The following is a 24,692-nucleotide window of genomic DNA, read 5'->3' on the forward strand; positions in this document are numbered from 1 at the left end:
TGGTTGCCAGTGCTTCCAGGTGCTGAGCCCATGGATACGGGCACAGCCTTTGTGCTAATATCCTTTGTTCCTGGCATCTGTGGAAGTTCTGGCATTTCTAAAGACTTACTATTTGATCACAGAATAATTTAGATTGGCAGGAACCTCTGGAAGTCATCTGATCCAACCTCCTGCTGAAAGCAGATCCTACTAGATCAGATTGCTCAGGGCCATGTCCAGTTGAGTTTTGGGTAACTTGGGGATGGAGATTCTGCAGTTTCTCTAGGAAACCTGTTCCAGTGTTTGACAACTGTGAGAAAATTGTAACATGTAATCATAATTTCCCATCTTGCACCTTGTGTTCATTGCCTTGTGTCTTTTCCCTGTGTACCTCCAAGCATTCAATTTCATCATCTCTATACACTTCTACATAGCTGAAGACAGCAAAAAAAAAAAAATCATCCCTCCCTTAGCCATTTCTACCTAAGACTGAAAAAACTTGTTTATTTCAGTTTCTACTCATATATCATATGCTCCATCTTGGAAGCTTTCATCTGGGCTTGCTGTGGTATGTTAATCTCTATTGCTTACTGGCATTCCCAAACTGGACACAGTACCCCAAATACGGTTTCACAAGTTGCTGAATAGAAAATAGTTGCTTCTGTTAATCTGCTGGTTATGCCGTTGCTAATACGGGGCAACATACGGTTGATTGTTTGCCACAATGATACACGGATGGTAATACTTTGTCTAAGGGTTTTGTGATAGAGCCTGTGTCTTCAAGGCAATAAGTTTAATGCAGCTCAAGGGCTGCACTGAAATAGAAATAATACAGCTAGCCTGTTTAAAACAAAACAAATCCTTTGTTACTCTCCTCCTCTAATGCTGTGTGGAAATATCTGATAAAAGGCTGATGGGTTTTGATGGGTTTTGCAGGATGTGGAAGATGTTCACGGGGCTTTTTTTGCTGCTAGCGCCACCTTTTACTCCTTTCTAGGGGATTGTTCTCATGGGTTTCTTGTGAGTTTCTTGAGTGAATGAAACTTGTCTGTCACTTTGTTTCATAATTCCTGCAGGGAATGTTTGTACTACAAACCTGGTTGGTGTTCGGGAGCTATTTTCAGCTATATTCCTTTATTAAGGTGCACCTGTTGTTAAAGGCTTAATTTGGAGTCAGGAGTACTTTCATAAGCTGCAGTGGTCTTTCTTGTTGGCATTGCAGTTTTTCCCTTCAGTTCCGTAAATTATAACCAAACCCTTTAACAGAGAGACTTTAGTAATAGGGTCTTCCCTTTTTTTTTCTTGTGTAAGTCTTATACCCCTCTGCACATTTTTCTGCTTGATCACTGATTTCCAGTGATCAAAAGTTCCTTGGCATTCTGACTAAAGGGTTCAGATCATTATGAACGTGGGCAGTTTCATGGGTAAGTTTTCTGACTTATTCTGCAAAGATTTTTCCATTATGTTGGCCCAGCACAGTCATTCCTAGCACCTGATGCTGAATAAGTTATTGCAGTTCAGTCATTCATTTTTACCAAGAGATAAGCTTTGACTAAACATGCATATTTCTTTCTGAATCAGTTGTTTTGCATGTGTATCTGATAGTTTTTCTAAAGCCCTTAGGTATACCTAGTTATTAGTCAAGGAACTTGCCTGCATAAGAATTCATGGAGTGTTCATCTTGTGGTGTTACTTTCAGTCAGAAAAGCGGAAAAAAAATAATGCAAGCACTTGTGGTGTGCAGCTGACTTCAGAAGGACAAATTATGAGACCTCATGGGAAATGAGTTTTCACTTAAGCCAGACAATTATTTGGATGTGTTCTTCTTGTCCATTGAGGAGGAGAAATTGTATGCCCTGGAAATATTTATTTGAGCTATTGTGCTTTACTGATACGGCCAAAGCTTTAACCATTTCTACATCTGTCTGTTGTAAAAGATAGCTTATCTACTGCCTTTGCATTAATAAGACTGTTTCTATAAGTAACTGTCTCTGCTTACTTTTGTACAGCTTAGTCTGTTTTGGGTAATCTTTTGTGTTCAAATTATGTAATGATATTATGGAGAGTATCATGCAATAATTGTGCATCTTGTGAGATCCAGTGCTAGATTCTTCTGAATACAGTGCAGAGGTTGGTTTTGGGACTTTCAAGTAAAAAATGTTTTTTTGCAAGGTATCCCCAATGGTGAGTTCACTTTCTTAAATTTGCAGTTGTCCTTCTTTACCTTCATTTCATTGTGCCTGTATTCTTTTTTAATTTAATTTATGATGATACTTGGAATATTCAGTTTACAGATACTAGTTTTCTACTTTTCTCAGTAACTGAACTCATTAAAACAAAGTTACGGAAGAATTGGCAAGGCTTAGGCTTAAAATATCACCATTTAAATGTTGATGTCCAAAGGTGACCTGCCTAGAACAGTCTTCATTGAAAAAATGTGTTATTTAAATTTAACTATGTGTTTTAAAATTGGAGTTGAAATTTTGCTATAGTAGAAATTAAAGGAAAAATATTTACCTGTTTGAATCTGACTCAAGCGAAGGAAAAACCCAAATATTTAAGTTGTAGTGTTGGTGGTTACAGCGATGCTGATTTTTAAATTTCTGTAGGATATGCTCTCAGAAATTATTTTTGCCTTGCTATATAATCAGCTAATAGCTTGAGATTGGAGGATAGAATAGTATCAAATCTGTTAGAAGTTATATTAAACTTCGTATCATTTATCATGCTTAAAAATACTGCTAGAGAAAGTGGTGTGGTTTAAACCCGAGCACCACACAGCTGCTTGCTTCCGCTCGCCCAGAGGGATGGGGAGGAGAATCAGAAAGGAATGTAAAACTCAAGGGTTGAGATAAGAACAATTTAATAGGTAAAGCAAAAGCTGTGCATGCAAGCAAAGCAAGGAATTAATTCACTGCATCCATTGGCAGGCAGGTGTTTAGCCGTCTCCAGGAAAGCCGGGCTCCAAGCAGAGCTCTAGCACATGCAACGGTTACTCAGGAAGACAAATGCCATAATGCCAGATGGTCCCCCTCTTCCTTCTTCTTCTTCCAGTTTATATGCTCACCATGATGTCCCATGGTATGGAATACGTCTTTGGCTAGCTTGAGTCACCTGTCCTGGCTGTGTCCCCTCCCAGTTTCCTCTGCCTCTCCAGCCCTCTCACTGGCAGGGCCCAAGAAATCAAGAAGTCCTTGATTTAGCATAAACATTACCCTGCAACAACTAAAACCATCAGTGTGTTATCAGCATTGTTCTCACACCAGTCCAAAACACATCACTGTACTAACTACTAAGAAGAAAATTTACTGTATCCCAGCTGAAACCAGGATAGAAAGAAATTTTGATTTAATTTTTTTTCTTCATCTATAAATGGAGACTGATCAATGAGATTTCCTCTTTTACTGGCTCCAATAAATAGTGAACTGACATGTATTCCATTTCTCAGACTTGCAGTCAGAGGACTCATCCATTTGACGTGTCCTTTGTGGCAGTGAGTATACAGAGATTATCTGGAGTATTGAAAAAACACCACCAATAAAAACAATTTTGAAGCCTGTCTGTTGTAGCTCTTAGAGATTCATACATCTGCATCATATGAATGATCCTTATTGGGCTCCGAAAACATGGGTAGTTGCTGTTATTTTCAGCAGATTGAAGTGATCTGTATCTTTCTAATATATTTTGCTTACAAGGAGGTATACCTGTACAGACTCAAATGCAGTCTCGCCATCCCTATGAAATAAGTTGGGGTTTATTGTTAAATTAAAAATAGTGAAAAACTGGTGTTAAATATTCAACAGCAAATCAAGTAAAAATGTTTGAAGGCATACAGGTTTTTTGCTGCTTTTTTCTCTGATTGTTCTGTGTGCTTTAAAACCACTTCTGGCTAACAGTAAATGTGTAAAAACCAAACAAACAAAACTGGAAGTTGAACACTTACTATAGGATTTGTTGATGTTTGCTATGTATTTCAGTCTGTGATTAGGATCCAGTTTACAGCAGTTTTACAGTACTTTGGGTATTGTTCTTCACTGCAAAATTGTTTAATGACTGTTTAACAAACTAAAGTCCCTATCCTGTAGTTGTGAAAAATATTCCTAGCTCCTAGAATCACAACTGTAATGTTTTGGAAGCAATCTTCAGTTGAGCTCTACTTATTGTATGTTCAGAGTAGTTTGTAGAATTTAATCTTTAACACTTTTGTGTTAATTTGCCACACATGAACTCTGCCAGTAGTGTATTTATAACTCTAGTATTGCTGAGAATAATATCATATAACCTTGAGACGAGAAGAGATCCACGTGGGACTTGTTCCAGAAACGTCCCCATGAGATGATTCCCCATTTACAATTACTAGTGGAGAATTTTGTTAACCTAGTTGAATCCATATCAATTTTTATGCATTGTGTTGAATGTGCTTTTCAAAAGTCCTGTGAAAACAGGTGTTAACTAGCAGATGAGTTTTGGGGGCACCTGTTTTCTGTAAAGATACATTTATTGGATTTGAATTTTGCAGCATCCCTGGATTCTCTGTGAAGTAACTCTTATCTGAGCTTTTCAGGTTGTTTTGGTGTTGGTTTTTTTTTTTTCCTTCTGGAAGATCAGTGTATAATGTTGCTATAGCTGCACTGATGATCATCTAATTTTTGAAAGGTGTGTAGTGGTAACTTTTTTCAGTAATTGCTTTGAAAGCATTCTTGAGATAAAGCTTCTTTCTTGTGTGTTTTAGGGTTTTGGGTTTTCTTTGTATGATAAAAGCTGCATTTTGAAATGAAACTTATGATCTCCAAGTCTGTTCATCTTTTCCTTGGCATTTAAGATATCATAGTTGGTAATTTAGTTAATGCTTTTCTGACTGTCTTGTTAAAATAATCACAGCTCTAACTTCCTACTGTTCTTCAGAATGTTAGTCATTGATCGGGTTTTAACTTCAGTTGTTCTGTTGTATGATTTACTACATTGATTGCTTCTAAATGCATGGTACATTGTTTTGGCTTTGCTTTAGTGTACCTATACAGCATGATAAATTACTAATTTTTTATATAAAACTGAGTGTTGTGCTATTTCTGTGAAGGTAAGGGCTGATAAACTATGCAGTGTTGTGAGAATTGCTTTAATTTTAAGTGTACTGCTTGGAAGGAGCTTGATTCCCTAATGGAGAGTGATCTGTGAAGAGACTTTTTTTCTTTAAAAAAGTTGTAAGTAGTCCTTGGGTGAATATTTAAATAACAGGAAGCTACCTGACATAAAAACATTGAGCTGTTTTAACAGATATTTTTATATTTTAAGAATTAATTCATCCCTCCCCCCAATGGTAATGTTTTCGGTCTAACACATAAAACTATTAATAACTAATGAGCTCTAAAATCTGGAGACAAAAAGATGATCCATCTGATATTTTTAACATCTCCTCTGAAATACAGGATGATCCCTTTAATGCCCTAACATGCTTTATCAGAATGAGTGTTAAATAATGCCCTAAACCCAGGACTTTTGATGACTGTTGTGTGGCTGTGTTCATGATTGATGATACAGATCTGGATCAATTACTAGTGAAAGTTTCATCTGAATTAGGTATGAGTTCATGCTCACGCTGCAGTTGCTTTAGGTGGAACATTGAGTATGGTATTTATTCCAATGTGTCCTATGTAGGTGCATTGTTTTATATCCTGCACTACACTTAACATTTGCTTACCTTGTAAACTGTGACAGTCTGGATTCGGTGTGTTTCTTGCATCAGAAGTGCTGTTTCTTACTTACCGTGGACGATGTGCAATGAAATAGGAAGAGTATGAATGAAACTAGTTCTAGGTGGTTACACTGTTAGAAGTTTTCTTTGGTTAAGTGTGGAATTTTGCCTTCCTGGCTTGTGCATTGTCTTGCACTGTGACAGGAGTGATGGTTGGTACAGATGCAGAAAGACTACAGTGGGAGCAGATCACAGAATCACAGAATAGTTGAGGCTGGACGAGGCTGCTGGAGGTCATCTGGTCCAACCCCCCTGCTCGGGCAGGACCACCTGGAGCTAGTTGTCTAGGACCATGTCCAGATGGCTTTAGAGCATCTGAGGATAGAGACTCCACAACCTCCGTGTGCAATGTGTGCCAGTGCTCGGTCACCCTCCCAGTAAATAAAAGTTTCCTGATGTTCAGGTGGAACCTCCCGTGTTTTAGTTTGTGCCCACTGCTGCTGCTCCCGTCGCTGAGCACCACTGAAAAGAGCCTGACTCTGTCCTCTGCACCTTCCCTTCATATGTATTATATACCTATGTCATGTAAAGAAGCAGGGGGGTTTCCTCAAACCCTTTATATTTGATCAGCCTGTCAGTTTCTGAAGGAAGATGAGACCCCTGTGTCTGACCAGCCTGTCCGCTACCTGTGTTTTGACAGCCCACTGTATTGGAGGGTGATTCGACCAATCTATTCAGGGATCTCCGCTGACAGCGTCACTGAGTCCAATCCCTTATCACAACTACTCAGATCTCTGGAGACTTATAAAAAATGAACTTCAGCTGAAGATCTTTATTTTACAAAATACAAGTTTGTGACAGTGTAAGGTTTGAAGATTGCTGGTGGTAATATGCTGACTGTAAAACAAGCTTAAAACTACACACTTAACAGCTAGCATGAGCTAGTTATAGAATAAAGTTCTTATCCAGCAGGCATCCCTATGGGGGAGAAGACAGGTTTGGCCCATCAGCTGATCCCAGAAGTTACGACGCAGTGTTTCCTAGTTTCTCCCCGCATTTGTCCACTTTTTATACTTCATAGTACATTGCATATTCATCACAGGATAGGTTAAAAGTTTCTTGCTTCTAATATAAATTAGTATGCATACTCAGGTAACACTGCTGAAGTTTTTCACTAACTATGTGTGCTCTCCAGTCAGGGATTTGCCCTCTTTTGGGGGGGCTGTTTGAGTTGGAGCTCACGATCTCCTGCTACCACATTACCTGTGTTCTACTGTCAACCAGATTTCTTTGATTGCAACACTTGTATCAACTTACCTCTTCCTGCAGCCAGAACTTCCTCACTTGGAGGTTTCCATGGGCATAACTTTTAACAGTGTTCTTTTCATCATCCATTCTTTGTTTCCCATTGTTCCCAAGGCTGACTGCCTTGGTTAGAAGTCCCCTCATTTGTGACAACTGTAAAAAAACACTGAACCAGTGTGTGGTAGTTTGGGAGTTTTGACAACAATTTCCTGACCCTCCTTTGGACTTACTCCAGTCCAGGACTAGTCCATTTTCTTTAAATTCAGGTGCAGCTTGAGTGACTCTAGTCATACTTTTTTTTTTTTTTTACCAATTGATATCATGTTCCCAGTAAGGAGTAGTAGTACCTTGGAGGCAGGTCACTTTTTGGTGGAGGTGTGTGTTAGTGTTACAATGAGATTATTTCATCCGAGAAGAGTAATTTTGCCACAGTGGTTGGCTCAGCAGTGGACATCTCGTATACTGTTCACGTGACAACTGCTGTGCAGCTTATCAGCTGTGTGGTGCCATCAAGTTTCCATTCCTGCAGGGAGCACAGCAGAGCCTGGCCGTGGGGTCTCCACTCTGTTCCACCTGCCGTTACTCCTATCAGCAGGTGTGTTGCTCAGGCAGCTGCAGTAAAGTAGATTCTGTGCATGCCAACCACCCTGAAAGTGATAGCTATATTTTACTCTAAAAAACTTTCTATAATCCTATGCTTCTGTTAGGTCCTAGTTTTCTCTAATTCCCCCCCCAAGTAATTTTCCCACAACCTATACACCTACCCTTTATATACATTAATATGATCCCTCTAAGCCCTCTCTTCTCCAGACTGAACAGTCCCAGCTCTCTCAGCCTTTCCTCATAGGAGACATGCTCAGATTCATTTGTCTTCTTCATGGCCCCTTTGTTGGACTTTTTCTAGTATGTCCATGTCTTTATTCTACAGTGGAGTGCAGAACTAGACACAGTACTCCAGGTGTGGCTTCACCAGTGCTGAGTGAGGGCTGGGAAGAATCACCTTGATCTGCTGGCAACATTCTTCCTAATGCAGTCCAGGGTGCCACTGAGCTTTGCAACAGTGGCACATTGCTGGCTCATGTTCAACTTGGTGTCCACCAGGTCCTTTTCTGCCAAGCTGCTTTCCAGCTGCATGCACCAGGTGCACGGGGTTGTTCTTCCTCAGGTGCAGAACTTTGCACACCATATTGAATTTCATAAGGTTCCTGTTGGCCCATTTCTTCAGCCTATTGAGGTCCCTCTAGAGGGCAGCATGGCTTATCACCTCGGTGTCATCAGCAAACTTTTTGAGTGTACACTCTGCCCCATCATCCAGATCACTAATGAAGATGTTAAGCAGGACTGGACCTGGTGTTGACCCTTGGGGTACATCATTAGTCACTGGCCTCCAACAACATGCTCCTGATCCTCACCTTTTGGGCCTGGTCAGTCAGTTTTTGATCCACCGCTGTTTGCTCATCCAGCCTGTACATCAACAGCTTGTCCATGAGGATCTTATGGGAGACAATGTCAGAGGTCTTACTGATGTCCAGGCAGACAATGTCTGCTGCTCTCTCCTCGCTTGAGGCCAGTCATTTCATCATAGAAGTATATCAGATTGGTCGAGCATGACTTCCCCTTGGTGGAGACATGCTGTATACTCTTGATGATTTTCCTACTGTTCATGTACCTGAGAAATGGTTTCCAGGTTTAGTTGCTCCATCACCTTTCCAGGGATTAAGTTGAAGCTTGTCAGCTTGTAGTTCCCTGAGTTCTCCTTCTTGCCTTTCTGGAAGATAGGAGTGAGATTTGTTTTCCTCCAGTCCTTGGGCACTTCTCTCAGTTGTCATGATCAATCAAAGATTGTTGAGAGTGGCCTTGCAATGACATCTGCCAGCTCCCTTGGTGCTCATGGGTTCATCCCATTGGGGCCCGTGGACTTATGTCCAGTTTGCTTAAGATTCCCTGACCTGCTCATCTTCCACCAAGACTACATCTTCCTTACTCCAGCCTTTCCCTCTGGTCTCTGGGACCTGGGATTCCTGAAGGCTGGTCTTGCTGGTAAAGACAGATGCGATGATGGCATTCAGTACTGCAGCCTTTTCCATGTCCTGTGCACCTAGGTCCTCTGTCTCATCGAGCAATGGGTCTGCATTTTCCCTAGTCTTCATTTTGTCACCTGTGCACTTATAGAAACCCTTCTGGTTGTTTTTGAAATCCCTGGTTAGATGCAATTCCATTTGGGCTTTAGATTTCCAAACTGCACTGCTGGATACCCAGACAGTGTTTTTCTATTCCTTCCACATTATTTGTACTTGTTTCCACTTTTGGTATGCTTTTTGTGTTTGATTTTTTTTTTCCAGAAGGTCCTTGTTCATCCATGCAGGCCTCTTGGCATTTTTGCCTGACTTCGTATTCATTGGGATGGAGTTCTCTTGAGCTTGGAGGAGTTGATCCTTGAATATTATCCACCTTTCTTGCCCCCCTCTTCCTTTGAGGGCTTTATCCCATAGGATTCTTCCAAGCAGATATTAGAAGAAGCCAAAGTCTGCTCTTATGAAGTCCAGCATTGTGAGCTTGCGTTTCCTTCTTCCTGCCCCTAGGATCCTGTACTCTACCATCTCATGGTCACTGCAGCCCAGGCTGCATTTGATCTTCGCATGCTCAATGAGCACCACCTTCTTGGTGAGTGTGAGGTCCAGCAGAGCACCTCCCCTTGGCTTCTCTGTCACTTGTGTCAGGAAGTTTACCACCAGTGCACTCCAGGAACCTACTGGACTGCTTTGATCTGGCTGTGTTGTCCCTTCAGCAGATACTGGCGTGGTTGAAGTCCCCTATAGAATTACAGAATCATTCTGGTTGGAAGAGACCTTTGAGATCAAGTCCAGCTGTTAATCCAGGACTGCCAAATCCATCACTAAACCATGTTGCTAAGCACCACATCTACGTGTTTTTCAAACACCTCCAGGGATGGTGACTCCACCACCTCCCTGGGCAGCCTGTTCCAATGCTTGAGCACCCTTACAGTGAAGAATTTTTTCCTAATATCCAATTTAAACCACCCATGGCATAACTTGAGGCCATTTCCTCTTGTTCTGTCACTAGTTATCTGGGAGAAGATATCAGCCCCCATCTGTGTAAAACCTCCTGAGAGCTGAGGAGAGCTGTAAGATCCCCCTTGAGTCTCATCTGCTCCAGACTAAACCATCCCAGTTCCCTTAGCTGTTCCTTGTAAGACTTGTTCTCTAAATCCTAGACCTATAGGAGTCATGGTCCTATGAGGACTTGGGCATGTGAATGTAAGGCAGTTTTCATATCTGTCTGTAGAGGGCACGATCCACTTGTTTTTCCTGGTCAGATGGACTGTAGCAGACACCCATTTATGGGTTAGGATTAAAGGTAATTTTAATTGTAATCCGTAAGTTCCCAGTCGGCTCCTCTTCTGTCCTGAGGCGGAGCTCCATGCACTGCAGCTGCTCTCTCACAGAAAGGGTGACTCCCCCTCCTTGTCTTACCCTTCTGTCGTCCCTGAACAGCCTGTACCTGTCCGTTGCAACGCTCCCGTCATGGGAACTATCTCACCATGTCTCTGTGATCCCAATAAGATTGTAGCTGTGGAACTGCACACAGATCTCTAAGTCATGATGTTTATTCCCTGTAGTGCATGCATTAGTGTACAGGCACTTGAGGGGGCACCCCAGCATGTTAAGGGTCATACTTATGATGGTATAGGTAAGGTTTGTGGAAACCTGTGACAAGCTCAGGAAGATGGCTGGTATTAAAGTACCAACGACAGCTGAAAAGAGGATTGTTGTGGAAGTCATCCTTGGTATTCTGCTGTCAGTCTTTTCCCTCACCATGCTAGCAGAAAAAGAGATGCTTCTCTGTTATGCTTCTGGCCTTCGTGGATTCTCTTGAACGCTAGTTGCTGTCACTGCTGGTTGATGTGACATGTGAACTGTGCTCTTTTCCACAGGTCTTTGCCAACAAACCTGTGACAGTAGATGAGACTTAATTTTAGGACTAAATTAGTATCTTTTATTTTTGCCTGATGCTTTTAGCTTCTGAAGTAATTAATTGGCTACTTGAGCATGTGCTGCTACCTAAGCAGCTGTAGAATGCCAGTGGAATAAACTGGTCAGGTCTATATTCCTTGTAACCATGATTGTGCTGGAGACCCAGGTAGCCGGGGCAAAGAGTGCACAGAAAGGAAGATGTTTCATTGTGTTTCTATATTAGTGTATAGCTGGATTGTGAGGTGACAAGGAGATCAGCCAGGAAGAGGAGGTGTTGGATTGGGGTAGACTGCAAGAACAGCTTGATGAAAAACATGGCAAGGCTAGATCTTCCTGTTAGCAAGAGGCAGCTCTTGAATACTTAGGCCAAGGTGGCAGCAGACTTTGCCTGGTTGTTTTTGTAATTCTGTCTTTTCATGATGCCTGCTTTTGAGAGAAATCTTTTCTAGCTTTGTTTCTCACAAAGGTGTGTGTTCTACTTTTTCTCCTCTTTGTCAGAAGCAAGTTGTCCTTCAACAAAGGGGAGGTGGATGCTTTTGTGGAAAATCTGTTTTATCAATGTTTATGTCTGCATTATCTGGACTGCAGTAAAGTTTCCCATAGGAACTTGGAACAGTTATGTGGCCCTCTTGACTTTCTTGTGGACTTGTTTGAAGGTCTTAGTCTCAGTTCTGTACTGTATCATGTTCATAAGACTGCAACAGTAATATGCTTGAGTAGATTTTTCTAATATTCCTTACAATGACTTCTGGAGCAGGTCTTTCATCTCAACCATGTCTGGAGAGTATACTTACTGTCTGCACAGTGTCCATAATTTCTGTCACTGTGTGTGTAGTGACATCTACCTCTCTTAACAACTGAAGTGTTTGCAATCAGTGTGATTTGGTAGCAGCCAGAAAAATTCACAAGGGTGGTGAACACCTAAGCAGAAGAAAGAGCTATGATCTGCTCATTAAGGAAGATGGTATTCTTAGCAAGTTTGTAGACAGGGACTTGTAGTGTTGATGAAAAAGGAACAAGAAGCAGCTAATGAAATGATTTATGGGCTATCAGAAAGAGGTCTCTGAAGACACATGCTTTGGACTTGTGACCAAAAAAAGTGTTGATAAACACAGTGTTTTAGCTGTTGCTTAACTGCATTTGCTTTTTATGTTTCCCACTTTGTCCCCCACAGCAAGTAGGCTGGGGGTGGGCAAGAGTTTGGGAGGGGACAAAGCTGGCACAGCTGATGTGTAGTGACCAAAGAGGTATTCCATACCAAGTACCGGCATCTCAGCAATAGAACTGGTGGGCTTTTTTCTCCTAAAGTTATCTGTTGCTTGGGGACTGGCCTCCTGGTTGTGAGTTCTGCAGTGTGAAAAACTCAAAATAAGTGGCTTTTGGTATTACGTTAAAAGGGAGAACATAGCACAATCTTCTGGACGTTATCTCTGAAGTCAGTATTTACTAACTGATTTGTACTGAAAAAGAACATTATTTTAGTGTTGGAAGAGGAAGATATTGAAGAGAAGATCTGTACAGTAATACATGGAGAAAAAAGAAGGGTGGATACCAATTGAAAATATGTTGAAAGTTTGAATAAAGTAATTCTTTGTTATATGGGAAATTTTTTTCCTATTTGAAAGGCAAAAATCGACTTAGTTTTACTTTCAGGGTAGTCTTGAATTTTGAAATGGAAGGTAAATGATTGTTTTGGGGGGAACAGATCAAATTGCTTTTATATTGATTCCTAAAGAAGGAGGTTTCTTGAGTAGGTAACTTGCTGTGAACTCAAGAATTGTACAGATTAATGGAAATGTTTAATACAGACAGATGTCATCATTTTAATCCTAAAAAATCAGAGTTTGAGTGGAAAACTACAAATATAGGAAAATTATTAGAACCCCAAAGTACTACTTTACAGTGAATTGGGTTGAAAATTCAAGAAGTTTTTGTGCAGGTTTTCTGTAAGGAAATATGAATGTTATCTGTTGTCTTGGATCCAGTTGCCTTAGATCCCAGTAGGAATCATTCTTGTTAGGTTTCCTTCCTGTGTTATCAGGCCAAGGTTTTTTTTTGGGTTTTTTTTTTTTCTGTTTTAGTGGCATGAGGATGTTGAGACAACTTCAGGATCCAAGTAGCTGAGTAACTTTTACACATGTGTAAACTCTTGTTAATCAAAGTAGCTAGTCATGCTGGCTAAGAGTTTGAGAACTACATACCACGCATAGCACCTGACATGTTCAGAGCCTGTCTTATTAGTGATAATATTCTTCATTCTAATAAGGAGTTCTTTGAAGGCCATGAGAGCCCCTCCATTCATTCTTTTAAAAACAAAAATATTATTGTAGAATTTGCAAATAATACTCCTTAAAAGATTTTGTTGGTATTTGTATCTCTGTGAGTGTCAGTAGTATTGTTTGCTAATGTGGTGGAATTAGTCCCTGTATTTTCCTCTGGAAATGCCCAGTCCTTTATAAACAGTTCTCCGTAGCTCTAGTCTCTTTGTGTTGGGCTGTAAGAAGATATTAACTGATCTGGAGTTAGTGTCATGCCACTGGTGCTGGGTCACCTGATGGAGTTCCTGAGATAATTTTGTAATTTTCTTTAATCTTTTCAGGCCAGATTAAGATTAATTTGTTGTTTTTCTTTTCTGTTTGGTTCTTTCCTCCAAAGTCTCACAGCCCTTTTTGGTTAGGGTGGTTACTAGTTACAGTGAGCCAAATATCTGCCAGACAAGTGGGTGCTTAGCACAGGTGAAGTGACAGATGATCCTTTTGATTCTTTTTGCTAATCAGCATAAAAACTGTTCTGCCAAGAATTTGCCCTTCCCTGTACATTATTTTTTGAGCTCTGTGAGTCCTGGATAGACGTTTGCTTACTCAGATATACATGCAGCTTCTTTTCTAACATACTCTGTTCAGGCAAAGGATTGTCTTGACATCAGAGTTGGGGCTTTGAGTGCAAGGCTGAGACAGGGAATTACTTCATGCAGTTGTTGTTAGTGAGTTGCTTAATTATTCAGAATGATGATTTACTCACCGTTGATGCCTGTAATAAATACTCCACATATAATTATCAAACATTAATACTTGGAGATTGGTAGTGATTTGTAGCAGTTGTATAATGAAACAGCTGTTGGGGGTGAATGAGTAGCAGTACATTTTGACTGAAAGTTGTGTCAACTAATGAGTAAAAAGAGGGACTGTTCTGTGGGACTGAAATACTTTCTAGACGCTTTTTGTCCTATATTCTATGATGTATATGAGAGATGTATCTACGTATGACAACCTTTTTATAGATAAATTTGATTGTTTCTTGGCACTGTCAGTTGCTTTTTGTAAGTTAAAGAGAAATGACAGTCATATAATGTGTATTGACATTTTGTAATTTTGGGTTTTCATATAGGCCTGTCGTTATGAACCCATTTTATTCTTTTGTTTTGTTGCTGTTAAGTTTTACTCTCTGTGGTTCCTCATCTTGAAGGATTAATGTTCACCAGTCATGGATTCAGACACAGCAACAAATATTGAACACGTTATAAATGGATGTTAAAATAATTTGGAAGTACCTTATTGTAATTCAAATTCAAAATTGTTTTTTGTTTTACCAGCAAACACGTATCTCTTCATGGTACAAGCTCGTGGTATAATGTTGAGAGAAAATGTAAAAACAATAGGACACATGATCAGATTGTACACTAACAAAAATACCACACTGAATGGCACAGGTAAGAATATTTATTTAATTTCATTTTTATAAGAGTTTTATTAGGGAAAAAAATAAAAATGGCCAAACCTTAATGACTCGTCTTGGTACTGAAAGCCTAGACCCAAGTGCTACTTCTCTGTAACTGGTGTGAAGGCCAGACAGTTACTGTTTATCAGTTCACTTTAGTAGGAAATATTTGTCATAGCTGTAACAAAGTTTTCTTAATTTAATTATTGTTCCTTTAGTGTGGTAATAGTAATATTTTTTTTTAACATGTGGCTAGGAATTTGTTACTTACAAAGTTAATGCTCTCACCTGCATGATGGTGTGTTACAAATTCAGTGTATAACATAGGTTTTTCAAAAATCAATTCCTCTTTTTAAGATTATCCTGAAGGAAACAATTCTAGTGACTGTGTTGCTCAAACAACAATGTATCTTCCAGAAAACTTCACTTACTCTCCTTACCAGGCTTGTCCAGAGAAGCTGCCTTACATGAGTAAGTTTTAAGCTGACCCCTTAATGTTTATCTCGTAAATTGGATTGTACTTAAAAGGAAATGCAATTATTTTACTGCAAAGTGTAACTGTAAGGAGTTGAAATATATAGCAGAAAATAATGAATAAAATACATCTAAGAATGGACAATAATACTTAGCGGAATTTTGCCTGCAGTTATTGTTACTAATCACCTAATGTGTTTTAAATTTTATTTACAAATAATTTTACTTTCTATAAATTACATACTAAATATTTTTATTAATATGTAGGAATACTCTAACTTTATATAAAATACGCATTCGGAGTTGCATATTTTGATAAATAGTTAAAAATTTGCTTTTTGGAAATGGTATTCCTAATACAAAGATTCATGAGTCAGAAACTAGTTCTCAAATCTTCATCAGCTAGTCACAGTTACCTCAATATATAGGAAACTGAATAAGATGGTGAAGTGAGAATTAATGGAGGTAAAAAGGAGCTAAAGCCCTGTCATAATGAGTACTTATATAGCAATTGAAAAGTTGTGATTATCAGGAAATTTTAAAAATAACCTGTGAAATCCAGATGTTTAAGATCCCAAGCTATTGAATAGAACTTGATTAGGTAACCTAACTTAATTCATCTTTAAGCCTAGAATCTAAACGTCTAATTATTTTGTTTGAAAGTGTTTAGTTGCAGAGGAATCATGCAGAAATAAGAAACTGAGTACTTGAGTAGCATTGCTGTTTGGGTTTGCTGGGTTTTTATAAAACTTGTAATATCACAGCTGTCCTGAGTAGCAGTATACCAGTGTATGTAGAAGGTGTTATAAGCAGGTATTGCACAACTAAAGCAGTTACACAAACTGCTTTACACAAAACTGGAAGAGTTCCTTGATGATGAAGAAATTCTTCACTGTGGTGGTGAGAGACTGGAACAAGTTTCCCAGAGAAGCTGTGGATGCCCCATCCCTGGAAGTGTTCAAGGCCAGGCTGGACGGGGCTTTGAGCAGCCTGGCCTAGTGGAAGGTGTCCCTGCCTGTGGCAGGGGGGCTGGAACTGTATGATCTTTAAGGTCCCTTCCAACCCAAACCACTCTATGATTGTATGTAATTCAGTGTCCTTAAGCTGACTGAATAATGTGGCCAAAAGGCTGTCGGCATGACTTTTTTATTTTCTTTGTGTAGACAAAGTAGAGCTTTATTTGGGAATATTCTTAAAAATTCTTGTTAAGAATTGTATATTTTCGTGTGAATTCCCCTTTCCCGCAGACTTGCCATTCTTCAGACTCAGACAAAATTCTGGGCGGTTTGCTCTCCTGGCTTGTAGAGAAACCTATCCTTAAAGATCAAGAAGTGTTAGGTAGGAGATCAGTTTTGAATATTAAAAAGAAAGAGGCAAATCACTGCTGGTGGTGACTGCTTTACCATTTGACCTTCACCACTGATTTTTGCTGTTAGAGATATTTCTTATATTTAACCTATATAAAATTGCAGTCCCTTGGCTAAAACAGAATTCCTTCTTAGAAACTGCTATTGAGTTTTCAGCTTTTTTTCTCTTAATGTTAGGAATTGTTGTTGTATTATCAGAGTTGTTGTAGGAAGCAAGGGATGATTAAGTATAAATGGTTTTTTTGTGCTTTACATTTGGAAGAAATCATAACTTGAGTCAGTAATCCACAGAATTTCTTCAGTTCTAGAAAATGTTTTGTAGAGAGACAATATTTTTGAGTGAAGAACCAATAGTGGCATAAGTATAGATCTCAAAACTAATCAGTTAAATTGGAAAGTCTCATTTGGTGTCAGAAGGTACCAATTAGAGAAGAATCAACAACTCTCTGTAAATAAGTGTAAATATGTTACTAGAAGTGACACATCATTAGTATCTGGCAGTATCTGTTATGCTAGCATGTTTATTTTACTTGCTGTATTTAAAATCAAACAAGTAAACTACTGATTTGTAAGAGGGAAAATTTGAAAGTTTCTGGAGATACTTGTGATGCCTTCCAGAATTCTAACCTCTTGTTTTTTGAACTAACATCTGACTTAAGCTGTGTGCTGTCACTCAGCAATGAGCAAGTAATTAAATATTTGTTATAGCAGTTGAGCTCCATATCATACCAGTGTTGCCAGCCAAACTAAATGGCTGATCTTTTTTTCTTCAAAGAAAACTAGTGGATTTTATTAGGCTAATCTAGGTTCTATTATAACTTCTTTTTTAATCCCAACAGAGAAGTTTCTCCAGTGAAGAGTACAGTAACAGTGCTTGTTATCTGTCTTTTCAGCACCTCCAGATTCTAAACTTTGTCTCTTACATCATAAATATACAGACATAGAGCCAAGAGCATAAATCAGTTGCTGTTGCTTATAAACTTAATCATGTAGAAAACTGTCTTAAGCCAAGTTACAGTTAGCCACAGTGTGATTACTTCCTTATTTCAGTCTCTTCCCCTCCAGAAACAGGGTTCGACTTTAAAAATCATGTGGATGTTCATTTCTATAATATTGCACATGTAAACAAATAAAACTAAATTATTCCAATAGTAAATATTTTAGCTACTTTGGGAGACAGATAAAAAGTTTGAAAAATGCCTACTCTGGATAACCAGAGAAACAAGAATGATGATTATGCTCGTTGAAAAATGCATATAATAGTATCTGGCAGTTGAATTCTGCCAGGTTAGTTAGTTCAAAGCTGTATGGACTTCTGCTGCCAGTTCCACTTGTGTATTAGTTTGCTGTCCCGGAGTGGAGGGATGAGACAAGTTAGAAGGTACTTAATAGGTCAGCCTTCTTATAGAATGTTATCTTAAATCATTGATGCAGATTTGTTTGCAGTGACAAGTATTTAAAATTGCTATAGTAGGAGTGCATTCTACTCTGCCATCTTTGCTATCAGCCTTATTGGCTATATGTAACTTTACTAGAATTTGTCTATAGGTTCCCTTATTACTGTTCTCTTTTTATGTTTTTTTTTTTTTTCCCCATCTCTTTGTACTTATTCTGTCCTGCTTAATTTGATAGAGAAATCATAATTTTAATAGGAAATATCTAACTGGATAACTGGATAAGTTACTATTTAGCAAAGAGAGGTATGCCTCACGGTTTGTTTTTCGTGTATACCTTTTTAATCATCATTTTATGTATTTAATTAAATCTATTTTATTAGATTATAGTTTCTGAAAATTATTTAATGCAGTGAAATGTTGTAGGTGGTCCTGAGATAGCCAGGGAAGAAAGCTTCTTGACTGACATCTATTTTGACCTGCTTAATAGTCCAAGGTTATTACAGAAGTCAACTACTCTTCTTTACATCAACTTTCCAGATTTGTATCGTGAAAGGAGTATGGTATAATCATGTCTTGTCCCAAGTACATGTGTTCTTACAATAGGACTAACCAGGGTATTTTGTGTGTGACTCAGTCTTTCAGGTTATAACCCACTGGTTGAGCACTGCTGTGCTAATTCATAAGCAAGACACCTCTAGTTCAAGACAGTAGTAGTACAAACGTGTCTTTGATTAGCATAATTTTAACACTGACTTGAGAGGTAGACGGAAAGCAGATCAGTTTTTTCAGTTATATGAAATAAACCCCTCATGTTAAGAATTTTTAAGCAGTCACTTCATGGTTTTCTTAAGAACTGGCTCTTAATGAGCTATAAGAAATACCCAGATCTTCCAGTGTGATCATCTCAGTACACTGTGATTGAATGTACCTAAACCATTTAAAATAGATGTTAGAAAAATCTATTCTGTATTAAACACACACAAAAAAAGTCATCAGTGGAGGAAGTTCTACTGTCCCCACAAGTAATATATTGTATTAGTCCTTCAAATGAATAGTTAAGCTTTTCCTAATACTCAACCTGCTTTCAGCCCACTGCAAGTTAGTTGGATTTCTGCTTGCCTGCCTTGATGCTTGGAAGAAAGTTGGTTACCATCTATGTACCAAATTATTATGTCTTCAAAAGACTTACTTTTTCGTCAGTCTCTTCCTTTGTAGCTGAACCAGTACTTTCAGCCTTTCTAGACTACATAGATTCTAAAGCTCTTGTTCTTGATTTTTGTACTGTAATTTGAAATCATTTTGAAGCATCATAACCAGCTAAAACCCTGGTTACAAACCAAACTAGTAATTACCTTCTCTGTCTTTCATATAACAGCCATTAATGTACTCAAGAAAGAAATTTGTGATTTCTATGCAATTACATTTCACTTTATTGTCCCATATTAATAAGAGATCCATTATAAACCATCAAAATATCTTTCTGTATACTGCAGTATAGCGTGGTATTTCCTGTTTAGTGCATGTATGCTTCATTTCTCCTTCAGTAACAATCCATACTTTTTTAAATTAATTTCACTCTGTTGATTTCAGTATGTATCTGATTTGTTGACATTACTGTGTTTTCTGATTCCGTTCTTCAAAATTCTTTCTGCTTCCTCAGCTTTCTTTTTTTGTGGATTGTATAAATGTTTTGTGCAGCATGCTAGCCAGTAATGGAAGTAGTGAATACTAAGGCCAGACATTTACTGAGATGCCTTCTGCCTCCCACCAGTGACAGGAGAATACTGCTGATTTCTGTTTATCCATCTCTTGTGTACTTTTGATAGTACCAGTATGTCATGGTTTACTGTAGCAACTTTTTAAACAGTCTGGATGGATTTTCATCATGTCCCATCAAGTTAGAAGTACCTGCCTTATATGAATGCTGTTTCACCATTCCTTTTTTTTTTTTTCCTTGGTTTCTGTGGGTTGGGGTTTTTTTTGTTGTTGTTTTTTTTTTTTTGTGGGTTTTTTTTCTAAACTCTCTAAAAGTCTGATCAAATCTAAACTTTTCTCTGGAGTCTAAGGCAGCGCAGTCCTTTGCACCATGTGTTGCTTGCTTTCTTTTCATACTAATTGACCTTTATTTATTTTCCTATTAGATTCTATAAATAAACAAAGTCTCTTGTTGCTTCTCTGTCTCTTGATAGTTGAAATTGATTTAATGGTTTATTTTTTTTAAATTTAATTTGTACATGTTTATACTCTATATACTGGTCCTTTGTTGATTGCTTTTGTTTCTGCTTTTTGTAAGATTTCATTTTCAGGTTATTGAAGAGTTTCAGATACAACCATAATGATAATCTAAGTTTTGTTGTTGGTTTTTTTTCTGTTTGTTTTTTTTTTTAATTGAAAGCTCTGTATAATTCCTTTTTCTTTTAAAATAATCAAAGTTGGTTTGTTTAAATCTGTTAAAAAATCTCTTTATTGTGCTGGTTTTGATCCTTTTTTTCCTATAATTTTCCTTTTTTTTAAAGTTACCTTCTACGTTTACAAGTAGTTTGACATTTAATCATCTCCAAAACTAAAATAGCTCTTGCAGTATCTTCTGCCTTCTGAAAGCAATACTTATTCCTAGTATGCTCCAAAAGTTTCAGTCTTTCCAAAAGATGTAGATAGCTAATCAGTACAATGTTACATCGTGAGGCAATCATTTGGACGCAAATCGGGTCTTGTGGGTATGGACACAGGGGAGAAAATGGGAGTGATTTCTTTCATCGACTTTAAAATTCCAACCCTTACCAAAAGACTTAACCTTTTAGACAATAATAAGTAGCATATTTTATGTTGTCTATCAGATAGTTATTGCAAGAGTTTTATTTGACGATCTAGCATTGTAATTGCTGAAGAACAACTTGAGCTTATGTTTATTAAGTATTACACTACTCTTCTCCCTAGATTTTCATGATTCCTTCTATTTCTGCTTTTGAGGGTATTTACTGTGAAACATTATTTCCAATTTTGAAATTATATACATGCATAAGCTAATGGCTGACAACTTTTAGCTATCAACTAAGTGTAAATATTTTCTCATAGTAAGTACTAACATGATTTTTTTGGTAACATATTGTGGTATTTATTCAATATCTTAGTGAATTCCACTCTCATCAGTGGTCATTTATGAATGCTTTTCCCGTTGGAGTAATTAGTTCTATCAGTGGTAATTCTCAAATCTAACCACTTACTATAAATTGGTTTGATGTGGACAGTGGTGAATTAGTGGATGAAGGCTGTATGTGAAATGTGCATTATTACCTAGAATTTAAATGGAGGAAGTTTGTTGCATGTAGTGATGCATTATTTTTTTTTTTTTGTGGAGGTGCAGGTAGGAAGAAACTCAGAATTTAAGTATCAGTTCAGTAGTGCAGATGATGTGAAATTGTTAAAAACGTACTTGAAACTAATTTTTGTTATGTGGCTAATTTTCTGGAATAGTTACAGAATTCAAATGACTTGGCTTGTTTTGTGTCCTCTGAAGTTATTATTTTGCTTATAGGATTTATTGAAGGATGTTTATATTGGGAAATACTGAAATTTGGTCTGTAAAAACTGAATATTAAGAGTGCAGTATAAGTTGTTTATTTTTTATCTGTAGGTAGTGTAACTACAATTTTCTGATGCTGTTTGTCTATGCTATACCTTGTAACATTAGATCTGATGTCCTAATTGAAATTAGTAACTAATTTTTTTTCCTCTCTGTAGGAGGCCTTATTGATGTCAATATGAGTGAAATTAGTTTTGATGAGATTCAGCAACTGTTTTCAAAAGATTTAGACATTAAACCAGGAGGACACTGGAAACCAAAAGACTGTAAGCCACGATGGAAGGTGAGATGCTACTTTTCTGTTGGGTTTTTTTTCCTGTTGGTGTGTAAGAATAGTTTACCATTGCAAGCACTCAGTCTTTTACTGCTATATATTTTATGTAATATGTAGTATGTTGTAAGATATGTATCTGTGCTCAAGAAGAGACTAAAGCTTGAAAAAAACTTGAAATGGATTGTTAAGAGAACTTACAGAGGTTCATTAACTGTTGTTACTAAACATCTTTATCATGTGGATGCCAACTTGTCCTATGTGTGTGTTGCTTGAAGTATAATTAGAAGCAAGTGAACAAAAAAGGAAAATATTACTTATATTTTACTCAGATTTTTTTTTTCTTTTTTTAATTGTTTGAGCAAAATTCTAATTCTTTCTTAGCTGGAACAAAAGTGTAAAACACAGAGCCAATTTAAATGTAAAAGTTGAAAAACCTGTGAAAGCCATGGGAAACTTGATCTGTATTGAAAGATTAGAAATTAAAATGCTAATATAGTAGCTTAAAATCTATTTGATTTTTTTGAAGGTGGCGATCCTTATTCCTTTTCGAAATCGCCATGAGCATCTTCCAATTTTTTTCCGTCATCTGATACCTATGTTGCAGAAGCAGCGGCTGGAATTTGCCTTCTATGTTGTTGAACAGGTAACAGCATTTACTTGAAAGGTGACTCTTTAAGATTCCTTACTAAAAAGAGATTTGATATTCTTACCAAGATTTGAATGAATTCAGAATTTAAAAATTTACTCCACTGTTCTAATACTTAAAATGAAAAAGGAAAGTTCAGCTCCATTCTCCAGTTTAGTGGCCGGATACATGGTTGCTTTGCTTCGAATACAGGCTGGTATTTCATATGTGATATCACAGTCTCTTTGAATCTGTTGTCTTTTTAAGTCTTCAAGGATAAAAACATGGGGCTACGTTTGGCTGGTAACCAGGCACCAGTGCTGTTCCTTAGGGCTCAATTCTAGGGCCAGTTCTGTTCAGTACATTTATCAAAAATCTGGATGCAGGAGTTGAGCGCATTGTTAGCAAATTTGCTGATGATACCAAACTGGGAGGTGCTATTAACTCTCACGAGGGACAGGATGCCTTCAAGAAGCATTTAGATAGAGGAGCATTGTGCTTTGATTAATGGGATGAAATTTAACAAGTCGAAATGCTGGATTCTGCACCTAGGAGAGTAAAGCCAGGCACAAGTACAAACTGGGAGAGGAGTGGCTGTAGAGGGGCCCTGTAGAAAGGCATCTGGGGGTGTTGGTTGGCAGCAAGCTCAGTGTGAGTCAGCAGAGTGCCCTGGCAGCCAAGAAGGCAAACCGCATCCTGGGGGGCATCAAACACAGCACAACCAGCTGGTCAAAAGAGGTGATTATCCTGCTGCGTTCAGTGTTGGTGTGGCCTCGCCTCGAGTACGGTGTGCAGTTCTGGGCCCACAACTCAAGAAAGGTGTATCCAGAGGAGGAGGGCAACAAAGCTGGTGAAAGGGCTGGAAGGCACGTCCTGTGGGGAGTGGTTGAGGACTCTGGGTTTGTTTAGTGTGGAGAAAAGGATGTTGAGGGGTGACCTCATTGCTCTCTAGAGCTTCCTGAGGAGAGGACGTGGGGAGGGAGGTGCTGAGCTCTTCTCCCTGGTACCCAGTGATAAGATGTGTGGGAATGGTCTAAAGCTGCATCAGGGAAGGTTTAGACTGGAAGTTAGGAAGTATTTCTTTACCAAGCAGGTGGTCAAACATTGGAACAGGCTTCCTAGAGCAGTGGTTGATGCCCCACTGTTTAAGAAGCATTTGGCCAAGGCCCTTAATAATACTACTTTTGGTCTGGCCCTGAATTGGTGAGGCAGCTGGACTAGATGGTCATTGTTGGTTCCTTCCAACTGAAATAGTCTATTCTATTCTAGTTGATTGTTTTAACAAGAAACAGAACAGAATGTTTCTTTCTTAGTTTATGTCAGTATTTTTTTAACTCATAATGTCAAGCTGTATTAATCCAAACCACCCATATCTCTATACTTCAGTGTTGCTAGTGCCGTTAAGTTTTGTGTAAGAGGGGAGAACATTTGGACTTCCTAAATCACAAAATACGGTTGATGTAGCTGATACTAACCAGAGCTACTGCTCTGCTTAGCCAGTGGAATAACAGTCATCTTTGTCAATGACTTTTTTTTTTGTTGTGGAGGATGTGTTTCTCATAGTATTGAAATTTTCTCTTTTTCTTCTTGATCCTTACAATGTCTTCTTTGTTTTTTGTTTGAAGACAGGTACACAACCTTTTAATCGAGCAATGCTCTTTAATGTTGGCTTCAAAGAGGCTATGAAAGATGCCGTCTGGGACTGCATAATATTTCATGATGTGGATCACTTACCTGAAAATGACCGAAATTATTATGGATGTGGAGAAATGCCACGCCATTTTGCAGCAAAGCTGGACAAATATATGTACATGTAAGTAATTAGCTTTATTCACATTGTTTCTTAAAGACCCAGAAACATTCTTTAAACTGTGTATGAATTTTTGTGACAGTATATGAAGTAGGTGAAACCAATAAAACAGCCTCCTACCATGTCTTTTACATAAATGAATATCTAGTTATTAAAAGGAATATTTAAGTTTAGTGTCTACATTTGATATATTGCTAGTGTGAAGATTTTGTTTATAATTTTCAGTGTTGAACTTGTTGCAGTGAGGTTGATCTTAAAAAAAAAAAAAAAAGTTACGTGTGTCAAGGGGGAAAAACAACTTGCTTGTTAGAAATATTCTTTTGCTACATAAGACTTTGCAGTGGCTGTTTACAAGGTTAAGCAGATAATCTGCACCAAATTACCACAAGAAAAATTTTTCTTTATTTCTGCTTTGTACTGATTTTTAAACAGAAGATTTTTCTTACTGCTAGACCATTTCGTGTCTTGTATTCA

The 24,692-nt window shown here is 38.2% G+C and overlaps 1 protein-coding gene across 1 annotated transcript in view; it reads left to right on the plus strand.

The window, feature by feature from the left end:
- Positions 1-24,692, plus strand: part of B4GALT6 (beta-1,4-galactosyltransferase 6) — a 37,643-nt gene that overhangs the window by 4,640 nt on the left and 8,311 nt on the right. Inside the window, exons 2-6 of the mRNA XM_037380906.1 lie at positions 14,564-14,680; positions 15,046-15,159; positions 21,668-21,792; positions 22,310-22,426; positions 24,034-24,221. Coding sequence (XP_037236803.1) covers positions 14,564-14,680; positions 15,046-15,159; positions 21,668-21,792; positions 22,310-22,426; positions 24,034-24,221 — 661 coding nt within the window. The remainder of the gene's footprint in view (positions 1-14,563; positions 14,681-15,045; positions 15,160-21,667; positions 21,793-22,309; positions 22,427-24,033; positions 24,222-24,692) is intronic.

This window comes from Falco rusticolus, chromosome 3 (assembly GCF_015220075.1).
Source record: "Falco rusticolus isolate bFalRus1 chromosome 3, bFalRus1.pri, whole genome shotgun sequence".
Classification (NCBI taxonomy): domain Eukaryota; kingdom Metazoa; phylum Chordata; class Aves; order Falconiformes; family Falconidae; genus Falco; species Falco rusticolus.